The 20,503-nt window shown below is 45.6% G+C and overlaps 1 protein-coding gene across 2 annotated transcripts; it reads right to left on the bottom strand.

The window, feature by feature from the left end:
* Positions 1–10,145: 10,145 nt before the first annotated feature.
* dhx35 (DEAH-box helicase 35) lies at positions 10,146–20,018 on the bottom strand. Of its 2 annotated transcripts, XM_077018982.1 has the most exons (22): positions 19,930–20,018; positions 19,584–19,711; positions 19,418–19,510; positions 19,130–19,207; positions 18,801–18,905; positions 18,584–18,645; positions 18,404–18,473; positions 18,171–18,230; positions 17,961–18,073; positions 17,198–17,294; positions 16,705–16,863; positions 16,343–16,553; positions 16,078–16,202; positions 14,009–14,063; positions 13,664–13,854; positions 13,259–13,336; positions 12,751–12,880; positions 12,485–12,566; positions 12,261–12,332; positions 11,965–12,076; positions 11,685–11,755; positions 10,146–11,485 (listed from the first exon to the last, which is right to left on the bottom strand). In XM_077018982.1, the coding sequence occupies exons 1-21, from the start codon at positions 19,967–19,969 to the stop codon at positions 11,717–11,719; spliced, it is 2,100 nt and encodes a 699-aa protein (XP_076875097.1). In that variant the 5' UTR covers positions 19,970–20,018; the 3' UTR covers positions 10,146–11,485; positions 11,685–11,716. The 2 variants fall into 2 exon arrangements, with proteins under 2 accessions (XP_076875097.1, XP_076875098.1); XM_077018983.1 differs by lacking the exons at positions 10,146–11,485; positions 11,685–11,755 and having other exon boundaries at positions 12,019–12,112.
* Between the last annotated feature and the right edge of the window lie 485 nt (positions 20,019–20,503).

Genomic DNA, 20,503 nt, shown 5'->3' with positions numbered 1-20,503 from the left:
GGGTTGGGGGTTCGAGTCCCAGACCTGAGGCCATGACTGAGGTGCCCTTGAGCAAGGCACCTAACGCCAACTGCTCCCCGGGTGCTGGGCTAGGGCTGCCCACCACTCTGGGCACATGTGCACCACAGCCCCCTAGTAATTACTGGTGTGTTCTAACTGCACAGATGTGTAAAAAGCAGAGGACAATGATTGCGGTGAAAAAATCACATTTGACAAAATATTTACATTTACATCATAAAATATGACACATTTGCACATTTACAGCTGTGATCGCTCCTCATCAAAGACACTTGTAGTGTTTTATGGGAGCACACACTCAACACAATCACACCTCGGTGTTTGAACTCCTGGTACAATGACCACAACAGTTCGGTGTCCTGCCCAAACCCAAGACTTCATCCATATGCAGGGCCCCTCCTACAGAAACCATATAGGGTCCCATATTGAATTGTATAGCCACATTCATGTGCCCAGAAGGAATCACTGTCCTCATCAGCATGAGTCAAACACTCGTTTTTGGTGAGTCTTACACAGTCTTTTTGGCAAGTACAGAAGCGAGTTAATCCAGTTGACATGTGCACAGCAGCAGGACAAGGCGGGTGTTCGCCCCAGTTACACTGGCATTATGGTGTTATCTTACTTGTGTTATGGTGTTATGTTATGGTGATATGTTATGGTTTTAATTGTACTAGTAACGCTGTCGCTCTGACCAATAACTTTCGGCACTTGCCTAAAACATCATCGAAGGTCTATGGTTAATGCTATTAAGTCAGTGTGTTCTAGTACAGGCAGAAGTTTTAATAATTAATTTTAGCATCAATAACTAGATAAATAGAAAAAATAGAAAAAAATAGATAAATAGAAAATAGGTGTTCTTTTATGTGTAGTCTTTTTTACATACCCATTTTTTATAATTCAAGGCCTGTAAATGAGGCTAAAGTCTGTTTGTGTAGACCAACTGTTTGTGTAGACCCACATGTTTGTGTAGACCTACTGTGAGAAAGGAGAAGGAACTCTCCTTTCCTCCTGAGGTTTCAAATCAGAAATTAAATCAAAAAGATAATTTTGTGCAGTCACCAGGAATTCACACTTAAATATGCCTAAATAGCCTAACTTCATTATCCACACATGACAGGGTAAAAGTAGCACCAATTTTGCCCCAGCATTTTTGGCAGCATAGGCTTCTGCATATCAGGACCCGTTTCTTTAACTGGGAAAAGGCCAAGAATCTGTTATAGAGTATCAGTCACCATCATTGTGCGCTGTAGTCTGGGTGCTGCTGACTGAATATACAAGCCATGTGAACTCTAAGAACTAATCTTTTGCTGTTTGTACACATCCTTGGCTTGAAAATCAATGCAGACATTTGGCAAAATCCAGGATGTGACTAAATACTCTGAAAACGTCTGTGTAAAGTGAAGCCTAAAGTGTGTCTAAAGCCTTGCATCTGCAGTGCTGTGCTCAGAGCCGTCCTGAGACCATACATCATCTGTTTTCCCACCGCTTTAAGCAAAATAAATAAATAATAGCAATGAATAAGTAAATTAAAGAAAGCACTGCCAGAACAATAGAAGGTTTCAGAGGACATTAGCCGAAACAGTAGAAGGAGAGAATTAGCAAAAACACTGGACCAACGAATCGAGTTACACAGCACACAAACAGCCCACACAACACAAACTGCTACTCTATGTAAAGGGCCGAGCTGCAGTCACTGAGGGCAGAGAGAGGAGATTGTTTTGGGTGACCCATGGGGGTCTGTGGAGCTGGGGGACTGACCACCACACACACACGCAGCAAGACCGAGTTACGGCGGAGCAAGCAGTATTGATTCCCACCTAATTTCCTAATTATTTTCGTATTGGATTTCAGATTTCATAATCGTCATCAGGACACATTAAAAGAAACCCAAAACCCAAGCAGGATTTTTTTTGCCAGGGTAAACATTTTTTTCGTTAAAGTAAAAAAAAAAAAAGCTGTGAAATGAAGCTGTGTGTTTAATTTCTCTCCCCAGCTGCTAGGCTGACCCTTTTTTTTCCAAATTGCAGAACTCCTTCGAAAGCATATACCACCACAACAGTTGTGCTTAAGGAAACACAGAGGGAGAAAATGAAGATCTTCTGCTGACTTGTTCACTAATGCAAATGTTTAGCATCGCACATTTTATGCATGACCTGCTGCTGTATATGAGGCCCTGTCTGCTACTGCAACTTCTCCTGTGCTGGGTGTTTGAGTGCCTGGGCCAGGGGTTAGTGCTGGGAAAAGCCTGACCTGGACAGCACAGGAGCCCAGTGTGTGGAGTCTGGTCTCCACCCGGGCGGAGATGGTTTGTAGGAGCTGTGGAGGAACTGGAGGAGTGCAGCTGTACTTTAGTCACCACGGAAACGCCCTTCCAGTGAAACGACTCCTTCCTCTCAGTGTCCAACACAGGAAAGGATCGCTGGGTTTCATGAGTTTCATGAAGAGTATGAACATGTCTCTGCTGACATATGATGTCACCAACAACTACTCCCCGCCAAACCATTTCCAAGAAAGCGATGACCCCAAATAGAAAATAATGTTCTTTTTGTCTGTGCATGAGGAAGACCTGGTATGTGGAGTTTACTGAGGTAAAGTGAAAGGTGATTCAGAGTTTAATGACTTACCGTAACAGGCTGAGAACAACAGGCCCTCTCTGACCCCGCACAGGACAGACCACTGTGTGGACACTTGCACGTTGGGAGGTTTACTCCACCAAAGACATGCTAACCAGAGGAACCACAGAGGAACGACAGAGGCCACAGCGTATTCAGACCTAACCGACTGAGGTACGAGGCTCTCTGAAGGCATTACCAGTTAGATCTGAGCAGCAACCCAGACAGAGCTGGCATTTTCCAGTCCGACTGAAGAAGACCTATCAAATCAGGATTAGAGTTAGCCCTAACCCTAACCCCTTTACCCACAACCTCTGCATTTCTGAGAATCACTCAAACACCAGCTATGCATTCCACTTCAACCTCACACCACTTACCCCACCCAAACCTAACTCCAACCCTTAACCCTACCCAACCCAAATGCCAACCCTAACCCTAACCCAACCTTGATGCTAACCCTAACCCAATGCTGACCCTCACAAAGACTGTGTTGACCCTCACACAGGCTTGGCCCAAATGATTTGCCTACCGACATGTATTTGTTCCATCTTGTTCTGATTTTCTGATTTAAATTGTGTACTGTTGTTGTAAACAAGCTACAACAGCCATAAAGTATGTTTTAAACTAGCAAGAAACAGGAAACGAATGTGTTAAAGGCACTTACTGACACAACAGAGGGAACAAAGGTGCAATCCTGCATCTTCAGGGTTAAAGTTAAAGTTCCTAATCTTAAAGTTAATCTTACCACAGACATTGTCATCACTGCAATGGCATGAACAAGATTGAATATGCTATCACATCATATGATCAAGAATCTCATTGCACATGCATCTAAAATAAGTATTTCTGAAATGGAGAGACTGCTCTGAGCAGGTGGAGACTGGCACTGTTTAGAGAGGGGGAGATGGTTCGTTACCTGGGTGAAGGGATGCCAGGAAGTCAGCATGCTCGTCCACGTGAGATGCCACAAGCGTGAGACGGCTGAAGCGTGAGTGCGCTCTCTGCAGTTGACCTGCTGGACACAGCCACGTGGGTGTGTGTTTGGGGGTGCCGTGCTGGGGGGTCAGAGGAGCAAGGTTTAAATCCCAGTGAAGATGTTTGTAGCCTTGATCACTGTGCAGATCGATGGGTGGTCCATCTACACCCAGATACGTCTTATTTTATTAGTGCCTTTGGCCTTCGCGGGCTCGTTCACACCTGATCGATACGACAGGCCGCACCGGCTGTATTTTTCTCACTTTTAGTGCCTTAACGCTATTTAACCGTGTCACCTGATAAATGAGGGTTCCTACGGAAACGCTGAGTTCCTATCGATTTCTCCCTCAGTCGCTTCTTCCGCTGGCCATCACTCCTGCCTGGTGTTTATCTCTGGTTCTCTCTCCACGTCCTTCCAGTAGCCGGACCAGCAGGCCGGGCCATGCCGCACAAGCCGCCATTTTGTGATTGACCAGCACGGCTTTTTGAAGGAGGTGGTAGGTGTGGAGGAGGGGACGGAGAGAGATAGGAGTGTACTATTCATGAGCCTCTAACCAGCTTAGGGGAGAAGCAGCTTTTTCAGCCCTTAAATACGTCCTTGGTCCTCTTTGGAGTGAAGATCAGAGGATGTTCGCAGAAATGCTAGTTTTCACCGAGGCCAAAACTTGGAAGATGATTGTAGCCTCATGACCTTGTGACATCGCTCTGAGGTACGTCTGACAGAGGTCTTTAGTAACCCTACAGCGAAGCATGTGGGTGCACGATCAAAACCACACACTAACAGCACAGTAAAAAAGAGAACACGGTACATTTTTGTAATAATAACCCATTTTATTTGATAGTTATGCTAATATTATATTCAAAGACGTCTAGTATCATGCAGGTTTTAAGAAGATTTGCAGTGGAGATGCCAACAAAATGCCTTAAAATGCAAGAAAAAATAAACCACAGAAAAGTAAGACCCAGCCATGAGCACTTTACCACATTAGTGACCTCATAATTATTCGAAAACCTTGAGAGTTGGTTTTAGGATTACCCAGTCATTTGTTTGTTACATGGAATACAATTACCCTTTATTGCTGAATTAGGGTCAGCTCCACCTACACAGATCCTTATATTGCCCATTAACTGACATCCACTAACACAGGGCTCAGGTCAGCTTATAAAAGCAACTTAAAAGTGCCAGCATCCACAGGGCACCTCTACACCAGCATGAGGAGCACGAGGCGCACGTGTCCCGACAGCATTGTTAGAAGCCTCCAATTCTGCTTTGTTTTAGCCCACACCTGAGCTTGGCTAGCGGTATGAAAGGCTAAGGAAAAATATTGCTTTGTTAAAAGAACTCATACAGAAAAGAACTCATACAGAGCTGTCTGAAGGTGTTTACTACATGTCAGATGAATGAAATATGAGGTTGTGTGCCAAAATGTTAAAGTTGTCCTTCAAAAAAAAAAAAAAAAAGAAACACACTAATTTATATATATATACACACACACACACACACTTATATATATATATATATATGTACAAAAAATTGAATGACTTTTGAAGTTGTCCTTCAAAAAAGAGAAATACACTAATATACCCCCACACACACATACACACACACACACACACACATTTAATAATATATAATATTTCAAAATATTTATATTTATATGTACAAAATATTGAATGATTTTTCGCTATGCAGTGCTATGTCAAAATACAAAAACATGTTGACCGTTTCTCTGGTATCACAAAAGCATTATGTCACTAGGGAAACTGTGGAAACTGCTCTGCACACGTTAATGAACAAAAAATGAACTTTTTGACCCTGCAGAAGTGATGAATAAATTCAACTTAACCCGATTGTTCCTAGATGTCTGAACATCAGTCTAAACCTGTTCATGTCACCATGTCTCTTGACCCTCTGACACATCAGAGCAGGCAGTGAGCCAGACCTGGCAGCCATAGGAGACACACACACACACACACACACACAGACACACACACATACACACACACACACAGACACCACTCTGCCTTTCTGCATTATTTATGCAAAATTAAACCAGCCCTTGTCTCCTGTCTGAGACCTGTATTGATCCTTCTATTCCTAAAGCACTTCCAGAAACTTCCGATCTTCTTCACGTTTCCATGGTGAGTGGAAGTTCTGCGAGGACAAACATGTCTGGGCATTCACAGTTACAGACTGTGTTGTCACTGTGCTGTGACTGTACACAGACTGTTGTGACTGGGCTGTGACTGTCCTCAGACTGTGCTGTGACTGTGTGGTAACTGTACTCAGACTGTTGTGACTGTGCTGTGACTGTACTCAGACTGTGCTATGACTGTGTGGTAACTACTCAGACTGTTGTGACTGTGCTGTGACTGTACTCAGACTTTGCTGTGACTGTGTGGTGACTGTACTCAGACTGTGCTGTGACTGTGTGGTGACTGTACTCAGACTGTGTGGTGACTGTACTCAGACTGTGAGGTGACTGTACTCAGACTGTACTCAGACTGTGCTGTGACTGTGTGGTAACTGTACTCAGACTGTTGTGACTGTGCTGTGACTGTACTCAGACTGGGCTATGACTGTGTGGTGACTGTACTCAGACTGAGCTGTGACTGTGTGGTGACTGTACTCAGACAGTGGACAGTGTTGTGACTGTACTCAGACTGTGCTGTGACTGTACTGAGTCCTGCAGTATCTTTTACAGTGAATGTTCAGTTATAAATACATTTAGAAAAATAGTCATAAATAAATTGTAAAGAAACAAATAAAATTATAGCCATACCTGCAGCTCCAAACACCTAAACTAAAGCGATAAACATCCACTGTGTGGTGAAGCAACACCACCTCGCTGAGCTTCTGTTAGACCTAGCAGTGCTTTTCCAGCGGGGTAAGTGATAAACTGACATTTACAGGCTGCTCCACTGCAGAGGCTCTGAGGGGCTCGGCTGCACGGAGGGAAGGGAGAGTTTCTATTAACAGTGAGTTGGAAGTGAAGCGCATGTGTTCCAGGCCTCTGCCACTGCTACGGCACCCTCCTCACACACTGCAGAGCGTGAGCGCCACCCTGTGGCTGCACCACGCTCTGCTGTGTCACCCAGAGCCCTGTGGATATTAATCATAGGCAGGAGAGTGTAAAATTCAATCGCCTCTCTCCATCCATTTGAGGAGTAGCAGTCTGAAGGCCAGCCTTTTGCCTCGCTCGAGAGAGAGAGAGAGAGGGAGGGAGAGAGAGAGGAGAAGAAAGAGAGAGATAGGAGAAGAAAGAGAGGGGGGGAATAAATAAATAAATAAAAGAAGTCCCTCTCCCTGTAGTTCATCAGGCCCTCTTACTTCATAACAAATGGTGTGTCTCCCTGGTGGAGTAGTACCATCACACATTCACCTTCTCTCTATTCATTTAATTCCAGTGGCAGAGAGAGAGGTCAGACAGGGAGCACCACAGCTCGGGTGCTGCCGCTTACTGGTTCCCTCACTCACGCGCTAAACTACCTTTTAGGAATTGTTTCTCAATAAGAAATGATCAGTCCATTCGTCTGTGCCTTCTCCATACACACGATGAGCTATATTTTTCGTTTGACCTGATCAGAGCAATAAACTAGACTAAGGCACTTCCAATTTGTCACCAGACCCAGAGTCTGGGAGGTTCAACGACTGATTATATCTCTCTACACACACACACACACACACACACACACACACACACACACACACACACACACACAAAGAGAGAGGTAAAATCCCTCCCTTTCCAAATCTTCCTTGCCTACAACTTTGGAATCTCCACACGCTGTCATTTCCAGACTGTTAAATATCCATCTATCCTGTACACTGAACAGTATGATGAATTAGAGGCGTGTCCCTCTCTGGTGGTTAACACAATACATGGGCAAATGAAAGGGAGATTATGGCTTCAGACCAACATGAAGCTGTGTTAGTAGAACAAAGACACCTCAGGTATCAGAACAATTTAATGGTAAAAAATATAACATAAATTCCACCCCAAATTCTAGAGGCACATCACAAAGTCAGAACACAGCTCAGACCTGGAAATTCTTAAGTCTTTAATGGATCGTTTGCGTCATGTTTTAGCGAGACAGACATCAGATTCCACACTGAGCATGTAGCGTCTCTTCTCTGCTTGTTCCCTCACACTCCTGAAGCACAAACATCACCCGTTGGTTTTCTTTCCTAACGGTTCGAAACTATGAAGAGGACTAATTACATTACTCCCATTTCCGCAGTGCAGCACAGGCTTAAAGGCTGTTAAACATTCACCCTGGACATGTAAAACCTTTGAAAATGGCCATGGGTGGCTCAGCCTAGCCCACACAGGGACCTGTTAGGGCTGTTACAGTCAAGCAAGTGTCTGACTGTCAGTACGGTCAAGCCTCAAATTCAAACTGTAGGCCAACAGAGCTTCATAACACTATCTGCCTTGTGCCTTGTGACATCTATGCCCTCAATATGTCATGAATTACACAATCTGAAAATCAATACTGATTATTATTACAATTCCACCAATGGGCAAAAAAAACCATTTACCATTTACATAAAGCATTTAAACAATTAAGCTTACAAAATAAGATGTATTTATTGATAACGCTATATAATATCTTCACCTTATGAATAATTCATACGTCAGGAATATGGTTAAAATATTGGTTAAAAAAGTGGCAGAGTTAAGAACACAAAAAAGCCAGCACATGTACCGTGTGTATATATATATATATATATAGAGAGAGAGAGAGAGAGAGAGAGAGATGGATGGATGGATGGATGGATGGATAGATAGTTAGTTTGAGCGCGTGAGTGTGCACGTACCTCATCAAGTCCCTTTTTCTTGGCACTGCGCGCTAAGCCCCCGGGTGGGTGGTGGGGTGTGGGGTTTGAAGCTCGTACTTCACGTCACGGGACACGCGGGGGGCTATTCTGATCCCGCCTGCGTAAAGGCGCTAACTGGCTACGCTGCGACGCCAGGCGCGCGACGGAATTTCCATTTCTCCTCGCGCCTCCACAAAACGGAGCGCTTAAACCGGCTTGTCATTTAGCGGAAAACGGAGCTCAAGGGATTAAGGAAAGAAGAGGAAGGCCCTGGAACACAGCACACCCTCATTATTCACGGTTAATCACAATAGTTTTTCATGCATTTGATAGATGACTTTTCGGTGATAAACAGTATACAGTAGCTACTATACAAATTATTACGTTACCGCTTTACATGCCTGTGATAACGTTTAAATAAGTATGAGCGCATTATATATATGTGTGTGTGTATATATGTATATATATATATATGTGTGTGTGTGTGTGTGTCAACATAATTGTGGACTGCTGACGGGCTGAAACACTTCAACAGACCAAAAGTCGATTATATAAATAACCACTGTGGGCGCGTTTATATCGGTGGTGGTATTCGGATACAGAGCTGAGCGCCTATTAACTAATCGTCAGTCAGTAAGAGTGTACCGAGTTGCCGCATCATTTCCTCCACAGAGTCGCGATCTCTTTACAGCGCGATGTGCCGGTCACACTGACCCCGGGAGAAAACAGTTTCCAAACCCGTGTCCAAGCGCTTATCCACACGTATACATTTAGATAACGTAAATGATTCGCTCAAACAACGCTCTAATTGATTATACAAGGTTGTCAAGTTTACAATGATAATAGCTTAAAGCTACCTTCTTTTGCGTAAATTTTATCACATTGATGTAATAAATGATTCTAAATAATCAAGTTATGCCGGTGACCAGAAGTGCATGCCAACACTGACCCCCTCTGGTGAAGGTACGCCAGTGCAGTTTAAACAAGCGACAGGACAGCGCTGCGCTGGGCAGCTGATGACTGGAGAGAATGTGGAGAAAGGAAACAGATGCTTGCACAGGTGTGGTATTAACCTCACCTATGCGGCTCACAGCAGTGTGGGATTAACCTCACCTGTGAGGCTCACAGCAGTGTGGGATTAACCTCACCTGTGAGGCTCTACAGCTCAACTCTACGCAGAGGGATTTGGATTGTTAAATGTTCTCTCGAGGTTTCTTCTTCTCAGGCTGGTTTTCCTCGATCCGGTGTGTATTTTTACCTGTCTGGACCAGATTTCCATAAATCTGCTTTGTCCCAGTGTCTGATATAAAAGGTGTGTCAATGAAGCACCATTTATGTAGCGTCTTTCAAGGATGCCAAGGACACTTTACAATCAACACTAACAGTCACACAGAGTTCTCTCATACAGAAGCACACACGCACACATACCAGAACAACTGGGACAGTCATATTACAAATTTAGTAGAGTCAGTTGACCTCTACACATTTGGACAGTGGGAGGAAAGCAGAGACCACAGAGGAACCCTCAGAAACTTAGAGAGAACATGGAAACTCCACCCAGAAAGGACATGTACCCAGGACCCCAGTGCTGAGAGACAAACGTGCTAATTACCAAGCCAAAAAAAAAGTCCCAAAAATCCCTCACATGGGTGATCGTCAAGAGTCTTTACCCATGATCCTTCACAACAAACCCATAAAATACGATGCGGACGCTTCAGTGTGCCAGTGTACACTATTATTTTTGGTTCAACAGACCTCAACAGTAATAGCAGGAAGTGTTGAACACTTCTGAACTATCATTCAGGGATGAGATCATTCCTGCAGCTCACTACAGGAACGCAGCACTACATGGTGTTACGAGATGATTTCACAGTGTTCAAGGGGTTAACTGACCATGCAAACATGAGAAGAGTCTGGATTTGGAGCGGAGTGTCGGCACTACAGCTGCCCTAACTCAGAACAACAGCTCGGTCTACAGTATTCACTACTGGAGGAGATGAAGCAGGGAGCGTCCTGAACAAAGCCATGCAGACGGAAGCAACACCACTGTGGGGAAACAGAAGAACCTTCGTCCGGATGGGCCAAGTATCCATTATCTTCCAGAAAGACGACTCAGTGAAATACTCTCAAGGTAACAAGCACCTGTTTGTGGAATGCTCATGTTGAATGTACAAGTCAGAGCAACTGAGCCAAAAAACTAAACAAAAAAAAAACCAGACAAATGAAAATCTGTAATGCGTGACAGACACACGGGGAGGAGGGAGGAGGTGGGGTTTGAGGAGGGAGGAGGTGGGGTTTGAGGGGGAGGAGGTGGGGTTTGAGGGGGGGAGGAGGTGGGGTTTGAGGGGGGAGGAGGTGGGGTTTGAGGAGGGAGGAGGTGGGGTTTGAGGAGGTGGGGTTTGAGGAGGGAGGAGGTGGGGTTTGAGGAGGGAGGAGGTGGGGTTTGAGGAGGGAGGAAGTGGGGTTTGAGGGGGAGGAGGTGGGGTTTGAGGAGGGAGGAGGTGGGGTTTGAGGAGGGAGGAGGTGGGGTTTGAGGGGGGGAGGTGGGGTAATTTTTAGCCACCAGTTTAAATATGGCACTTTCATTTATGATGGGTGCTCACAGTGTGATAATGATTTCACTAGCACATTTCATACACTATGAAATATTCAGAAATATCAGCTAAGATTCAATACATGGCACTAAATGGTGGAAAAGGCAATACAGCTACAACAACACTAACACAACAAAATCAACAACAACAATACAACAGCAACAACAGTATCAACACAGAATTGGAATGGCTGGGACCTCCAAAGTTGATTACATTGTTGTTTACATAGTTGCTCCGGTGACGTAGGGATGAAGTGTAATCCAGGATAATCAGCTGGTAAAGTGGTTGTTTAGTTGTGTGTGTGTGTGTCTAGGTTTGCATCACACTCTTCCTCCATAAAACTGCAAATCAGACGAAACACGGCCCAGTAATGAGTCTCGTGTCCATTCTCCTTCCTGCTGCCCTGCGAGATGGACCTTTCTGAGTCACAGGCACCCAGGGTCATCTGTTCAGGAGGTATTCATCTGAACATGAAGAAAATAGAAATATATCACACATCTAAGTACACATTATGATGAGATTTTTAAGCTAGAACAATATTATACTGCCTTGTTGTCTATAACCTGAATGCACTTCTTTGTGCATTTGTGTGTGTAGCAATGTATGTGTGCAGGTGCTTGAGAGGGTAAAAATATCATTGCCAGTTGCGATGATGGCCAGTACCAGTGGGGGGCAGTGTGGAGCAGAGTACCAGCTCAGAGGATCTTGCTGCGCTTACTGGCCAGTGAGCCATGCTGAGGACAGGAGGTCAAACAAACAATGAGACACAGAACAAAAAGAGTTAATCAGATACAAAAACACACACACACATACACACAAAATCATACTGCAGACTTTCGCTGGGTCCATGCCGTGTTCTGCTTGAGTAAATGAGAGCTGGTGACCCGCAGGCTTTGCTTGGCCAGCCCCGTGTCAGACTCCGGTGTGGCAGGTGGAGAGATACCTTAGCTTGTTTATAGAAGTGAGGGGCCAGCTCCACCAGCCAGGCAGACTCCACCGCCGTCACATCCCGCATGAAGTACTTTGATGTCTGAACCACCTCGTTGAACACCACCCTGAAATAAACGGGCCTGTGAGTGACCGGCATCCATCTGGAAGAGAGCAGAGCTGGCACACTGACTCCAGATCAGCAGCCCTGATCCACACATGGAGACAGACCCACAAATACATCTGACTCCAGGTCAGCAGTGCTGATCTACAACTGGGAGACACGTAGCATGCGAGACATGGTGTATTTACCATTTCGGGGGTTTTTCCCCATACAGCACAGAGTTTGGATGGATATGGAGCTCCCGGTCATCCCGTAAAGTCCTGTGCCAGGAAACATGTTATAAGATATTATAAGATGTTCCATAACATACACTGCAAAATATGAATAAATATCAACAGCATAAACACAACAAATACCAGACACACAGGTACCACCAGCAGGGAAAGACATGAACCCTGGCAAAATGACCCACCTGTAAGACCCAGAGTGGTGCAGGCGTGCAGCATTAGCAAAGAACCCGGACACGATACACCTGAGAATCACGTCTGGGTCACCTGCACACAGGGGGTGACTAACATGTGGAAAACCCTGACAACACCAGTGCAGTTTAGTAACGCCAGTTACACAAAAGTCTAGACAGAGACACAGCGTAAAAACCACAATATTATGAGAATCAGAGAAAACATGGTCGTTTGGGTGGAGCTACAGCTACCAGTGTGGACAGGAAGTGTGTCCAACCTTCGCTGGAGTTCCGGGGGACCTTGAACTTGTTGAGCATGTGACGGAGCTGGTCTCGGACGGCCCCAGCACGCACCAGGCCTCTGTAGTTGAGGAAACGCTCCTGACACCACTGAGAGCTCTTCTGATGCTGATGGGAAAGACAGTGACCATCGTCAGGAGCTTCAAAGCTTCCGTGTGTCACCAGGGTGTTACTAACTGTTTCGAAGAGTATTTTTCCATTCTAATTGTCTACTGGTGCCAAAATACCCCACATCCTGGTCTTGAAATGTTACACCTGAATCTGACAAAGTCTGAATTATAGCTCTACATCACAATAAATACTATTAACAATTAGCAGGTCAAAGGACCAAATTTTGACTTATCAGTGACCAACAAGAAAGCAAATATGAATATGTGATTTTCACCATTATGTTACCCTTTACTAAACCAGTTTCTGCCAGTAGATGGCACTGGAGTACAATGTTCCTGCAGCTTTGGTCCAGAAGCTTCTCCTGGCTGGACTCACCTTAACGAAGGCCTCGTACACATTGAGCATGGTCAAGTGATCTCCCTCCGCCACAGAAAACTTCCTGTGCTCACGAGCCTGATGTTTAAAACCAACAGAACAGTCAGACAAACCAGAAATCCAAGACATAAGAAGTGTCCTTTTTGAACGACCAAACGTCCTTTCAAGAAGACAAAAATAAACAGAAAAGCACCAATTTGACTGTGAAACATCATTTTGACCAATCTGATGTGTGCAGATACAACTTCCATTGAAGAATCAGTTAAATTGCACAAAAGAGTTTTCTTAGGAAACAGTAGATGGATTGTGTGTGTGTGTGTGTATGTGTGTAAAATGTTCCGTCTCAACAACAGAGTGCAGAAGGAATAAGAACCTCCCACTGGATGAGGAGGAGGCGACACTTACAGCAGCTTTTTTCTGATTGGGCGGCACAACAAAGATGTTCTGGATCTGCATCATGGCTGCTATGGTGATGATCTCCTTGGAGCAGCCGAAGTTGCCAGATTCCAGCAGCATCTTGGCGAACATCGGACTGAGGGGAAATTCTGCCATGTGTAATCCCACGGGCTCCGTCAGCCGGCCATACTGGTCCAAACCTTCAATGGGGACACCTCAGAGTACTACACCCTCAGAGTACTACACCCTCAGAGTACTACACCCTCAGAGTCCCACACCCACCCCCTCAGAGTACTACACCCTCACAGTACTACACCCGCCCAGCAGTTCAGGGTTCATACAGTCTGGTCTTACCAGCGAGGGCATACAGCAGCTCCAGGGCTTGGACCAACGATTGTGCTGGTGGGGGCTACATCACACACACACACACACACACACACACACACACAAAACATATTATATGCTCTTTGAGTTTTAAACATGATTCAGCTGCCAAAGTTTTCACTTGTTTCTGAACTATGGACTGCTCTACATACTGATGTGATTTGTGGATCCTCTCCACTCAGCCATCCTGGATGAAGTTGCTCCTTTTAGAATCAGGTAGTAGACAGTGATTGTTTTTGTTGTTTTTGTTATATGTTATAGATGCAAAAGATGTTCATTTTGATTACTTATTTATGACTTATTAATGATTTAATGACTGCTAATGATTTAATTGCTGCTAATCAGCACAACCCAAAACTCTGTTTTTAACTCTCACAAACGTTTCTACTCCCAGTACTTCTAAAGTGTGTTCAGACTTGGTAACGTTTCTTCAAACCCTAGTGCAGTTTGTTAGAGCAAGTGTGAATGCTTCCTTTGAACTTCAATTCTAAACTAATTCTGGTATGAACAAAAAATGAGCCAAAGGCATCTAAACTAACTAAACGCAGGATGTGATGTCATAGACGTGTCACTAAACGCACCACAATAGGACATTGAAACAAATGGAGTGCATTGAAACAAAAATGTGTTTCCCTTACAGTTTGGAGATCAGAGACATACGTCGTCTCCTCTTTGCAGCGTATTTCTTTGGAATAGGCAGCGGGGGGATTTTTGACCACAATATACACAACAACCATACACACACACACACACACACACACACACACACACACACACCCATCCACAATCAGCATATACACACACACACACACACACACACACACACAAACAACCACACACACACAAACAACCACGATATTCACAACCACACACACACACAACCACCATATACACACACGCGATATACACAACCACCACACACAAACAACCACCATACACACACACACACACACACACACAACCACCAAACACACACACACACACAACCACCAAACACACACAAGCACCATGAAAAGTGCACACAAAGTTTGTGTGTGTGAACACTAGGCAAACCAGGACTAAAATGTACTGTATAATTTTCTTGTTTGGTCTGGACAAATGGAAGTCTGAACACACCCATTACACTCCCCATAACACTCCCCATAACACCCCTGGCAACAGCACTTGCTATTTGTGCCCCGAAACAGATCTGAATCAACCTTCAAGAGTGCTGATCACAGATTAACTGTGCTGTAGGGGATTTGACTGTGGCCTGGTCGAGTCTTACTGGGTTTTGTGTTCCTATAATTCTTGTGTTTGATCATTTAATTGTGTAGCATTTTACAGACCTGCTTTTTTTAAAGTATATTAATAAACCTTATTTGATATGTGCTTGTATTCTGAATCTCTCAGGTCTAAGACACAGAAGTTACACACACTGATGTTTTGCACTGGCTCGGAGTAAAAAAAAAACAGGTCCTGGATCAGTGTGAATATTAATATGGACCTAACACTACATTGCAGTTCTATCACTACATACAGAGATACCTTGACATACCAAACTCACACTGACTTGAGATCAATGTATCATGAATGCTGTAATTTATAAATCCCCATGCAGAACACTCAGCTACACTGTCTAGATCCCCCATACTCAAATAGCGGCCCGCGGGGCCCGCAAGCCGTTTTGAAAAGTGTTTTTTTTTTTAGGAATCTTTTTTTTCAATCGCGCTATCCGCTCTTATTTTGAAATCGCGCATCGCGATCTCAAGACGATGCCGGGGATTGCCTTTATGGCAACAACAAACAGGTAGCAGACGCCCAAATGCGTTCACCGCATAATTTAATAAACACTATAGTGGCTAGCCTTCCTGCTAAAGCTGGTGTAAACACTTAAAGAGGAAGCTGAAACTGGCGTAAATACTCACAGACAGAAAGCTGTAGCCGGCATAAATACTCACAGAGAAGAAGCTGAAGCTGGCATAAATACTCACAGACAGGAAGCTGAAGCTGGCATAAATACTCACAGACAGGAAGCTGAAGCTGGCATAAATACTCACAGACAGGAAGCTGAAGCGCAGGACGTTGTCGACCCCCAGAGCCTTCAGCTGGAGTACGACGGGCGCCAGGTTACACCGCTGCATCTCCGGCACCGTGCTTTCCGGAAGCTTCTCAAAGTCTTCCTCTGAAACGAAGAAGAAGTCAGAGAGGCCACCGCTTTCTTCTGATGTGTACTGCAGCTGTGTGAAAAGCCCGTGCTTTAGACTGTCGACGTGTAGCTAAAGCATTTAGGCAGCGATGCCTGTGCCACCAGGTGGGTGGTACCTGTGTAAAGACGGAAGCACTTTCCTGCCCTGATTCGTCCCGCCCTGCCCGCCCTCTGAGAGGCTGATGCCTTGGAGATGGGCGTGACCACCAGCGATTCCATAGCTGTTCGAGAGTCGTAGGCTCGGAGCTTCACAAACGCACAGTCGATCACAAACACGACGCCGTTGATGGTGATCGATGTCTCAGCAATGTTTGTGGCTACCACCACCTGGGAGAAGAGAGCATGTATTTGGCCCAGAGTGCCGTGCAAGAACTCAAACTGCCACGTACTGTCTCATCGTTAAACCATTTAAACACCTGGTGCTTGTGCAAGAACCAAATGACAAAACCAAATGCTTGGTCAGGTAATGCTGTTTCACCTTTCGTACAGTAGGGGGCACCCTTTCAAAGACTTTCATCTGCTCCGTGTAGGGCAGCCCTGCAAACATGGGCAGCACACGCAAATGCTTCTTAACACCATAACGAGAGAGTGTGCGTGCCTGTTCCTGCAGCATACACACCACCGTCTCCACCTCCTCCTGTGGACACACACACACACACACACACACACACACACACACACACACACACACACAAGCCATATTTAATTAAATGACATCTAACCAGATTCTTTAGTGCAGCCAGTCGTGATTAACAATAATGTCACGTTGATGCACCTTCACAACATCAAGAATAAAAGACACGTGGGCATGAGAGGAACCAGCACTCTAACATGGACAGATCATGGGTTCTATACACACACACGCGCTCACATATGCACACACACACACACACACACACACACACACACACAGGCACACACGCACATATATATGCACACACGCACACACAGGCACACACAGGCACACACACCTGTCCAGTAAGAAATGCCAGAACATCTCCATCATCCTCAGTCTCGTGAATCTTCATGACGGTTTCCACGGTGGCCTTAACATAGTCCGGCACAGGGCTAAAGAAACACCAATAAACCAAATGACACAACTGCACACACACTCAGGACACACACACTCAAATGCCCCGAGAACACACATTACCCATCAGCCCCAAAAACAACACCAGTCTCATCAGCCCCATCAGCCCTGGTGGTCTGGAGATGCGGGCCCTCCCCTCTCTGGAGATGCAGGACTTCAGGACGTTTGACCCCTCCCCCTCATACTGCTCCAGCAGAACCAATTTGTACGTTGAGCACGGCACCACGGTAACCACGGTAACCACGGTTCCTTCAGTCGATTCCCCCCCCCCCCCCCCCCCCCCCCCCCCCCCCAGCTGGGAGCTGGACTGGGCCCAGGGAACGTAGAAGAGCTCCAGACAGACTGGGCCCAGGGAACGTAGAAGAGCTCCAGGACGGACTGGGCCCACCAACTCACCACATCCAGGACTTGAATATTCTTACCATTCAAATGTCAGAATTAGACACAAATTAGAGAAGTTCATGAACTCAGTGGCTTGATGTGGAGCCTGTAAACACATGTAACTGCTTCACACTGATCCATGCTGTTCATCCCACACAAGCATCATGTCTCATATAGATGAGAAACATGCGTGGTCAGGTAACCTGTCTCCAGTCCTGAATGTGTCCATGACCTTTAACCCAGCCGCAGGGGGCTGAACTCACCTGAGTGTGTAGAAGACGTCCACAGGGAAGGTACGGCCCTCCACACTCACGATGCCACACGTGTCTTTACTCGAGTCTCCAGTCTCATTCAGATTGAAAAAGTTTTGAAATTTCTATGAGGAAAAACAAGAATGTAAACTACACATATATAACACTGTGATAACACATAAAAACAAACACCAAGTACCATAAACAATTAAGATTAAGAACCTTGGCATCTAGCGTGGCGGACGCTACAATCAGCCTGAGGTCTCTCCTCTTCCTCTGAATCTGTGAAAGAGACAGAAAGGGTAGACACAGAGGGGAACAGAAGACAGAGAGGGAGGAGAGAGGGCGTGAAGGTCCACAGACAGAAATAGACAGGAGAGCCAAGGTTAAAGACACTGAGGGGAAGGTCGTTCATAAACGTAGACGAGATGTTGCTGGAGCGGACGGTGGGTCACCTTCTTGAGGAGGCCGATGGCGATGTCTGTGTGGAGGGTTCTCTCATGGGCTTCATCCAACATTAGGACACTGGGCAGGACGAGAAGCACAGCATCACAGCAGCTGACACACACATACACATACACACACACACACACACACACACACACACACACACACACAGGGGAGGCCCCGCCCACCTGTACTTCTTCAGTAGGGGATCCGCCATCATCTCCCTCACCAGCATCCCGTCTGTGAGGAACTGCAGCCAAGAACAAGGACTACAGAGATCACAATAAGAACACACACACACACACACACACACACACACACACACACACACACACACCCCATAATAATCCCCCAATACCCTGCGAGCACATAACCCCATAACAACAACGCCCCCCGGCTCCACACCTTGATCCGCGTGGCCTGGGGATGTGAGCAGTCATCAAAGCGGATACTGTAGCCCACCTCATGTCCAAGATGTGCCCCCCGTTCCTCTGCTACCCGGTTGGCCACCTGGAACATGCGCGCACACACACACATACACACACACACACACACACACTCAGGGGTAGTGCACTAACAGGTCCATAGTTCCTTTGTCATCCATCTAGAGAAACACACACACCATTACACCCTAACTGTAAAACAGACTTCAACACAACACACCCCTCAACACACACAGACACACAGCACACAACATGTTCAGTGTCAATGAAGCTGGGCTGGAGGGATCATACCGAGACGGCTGCCACTCGCCGAGGCTGTGTTACACCAATAACCTTCCCCTCTGCAGCCCAGCCTGCCTCCAGCAGATACTGCAACACACACACACACACACACACACACACACACAGAGAGAACTTCACATCACAGACTGAGAGTGCTGCACAACATTGCTACACTTCCATTAGGCTATCGGGCCAAAGCAGAGACGTTTTAAGGAGATTTTGCTAGAACAGAAATTGTGCAGGATCTTTAATTTGTGGATTCCAGCAGATTTGAAGGTTTGTCAGTCAAGGAGGTACCTGGGGGATCTGAGTACTCTTCCCACATCCGGTCTCCCCGACAATCACAACGGTTTGATAGCTTTCCACTAGATAAAGGATGTTGTTCCTGTGCTGGATACAGAAGAGGTGATTACCAGTCAACGCAGTTCACTCAACAACAGTGATGAGAGACGCTCCCGGGTACCTTGAAGACGGGCAGCTTCTGCCGCTGCTTCTCTATGGACAGCGCCGTGTAGGGGTTGTAGATGAAGGGAGCCCCCGTGCTCTCGGTGGACACGTCCCGCTCCTCGGACACCCCGGGCGCCTCGGACCCTGCAAAACAAAGACACGCACGACTCGGACCTCTACGTCTTAGGTCAGACTGTCAGAATCGCTGGGCGAAATGGATGAGCCGCCACAAGAGCTCTGCAGCAAATTAAAACCTCCAGACTTCTCACAGCACCGCGTGGAAGATTTCTGTAGCGTCTGTTGCCAGACACATTTGTACTTACAACGAAGTATCAAACGTTATAAATAGTGTCGCGTCTTACCGGGTTTCCAGAATTTCATCGTGGTGTGGGGCGCCGCCATCTTGTAAAACTACGTCATTTTTACTTCCAAAAACTTTAGAAAGCGCGCAGGTTCAACCAGCAGGGGGCGACAGGGGGCGTGCAGGGGATTGCACACAGGAGACTTTTATTTACCGTGGGGCACACTGACGAATCCACACACGAAGACGCGTTACATTTTTGGACAATATATTCTGTTGTGTTGGTACATAATAAAGAAAAGTAAAATGAACATTTAGTTCTTGTGCCAGAACTGGATACTATTATTTTAGTGTCATAAATATATTTTTTTAAATGTCATATAAAGCTTGCAACTAGAAATTATGAAATGTCCCATTGTTGGTTAATAGGAATTAATTGAATATTGACTATCTTTATATCTTTGCTATAAAAAAACGGATTAGATTATTATGTGGTAAACAACTTCTGACACATCTCTAATCCTCCTTTTCTTACTAAAGTCCTTAAACGAATAGTTGCTGGCCAGCTTCAAAACTATCTGGAAAGGTTGCGTTTCCGAGCCATTGCAGTCGTAGTACGGAAACTGCATTAACAA

This window comes from Brachyhypopomus gauderio, chromosome 10 (assembly GCF_052324685.1).
Source record: "Brachyhypopomus gauderio isolate BG-103 chromosome 10, BGAUD_0.2, whole genome shotgun sequence".
Classification (NCBI taxonomy): domain Eukaryota; kingdom Metazoa; phylum Chordata; class Actinopteri; order Gymnotiformes; family Hypopomidae; genus Brachyhypopomus; species Brachyhypopomus gauderio.
This window is presented reverse-complemented; position numbering and strand designations above follow the sequence as displayed.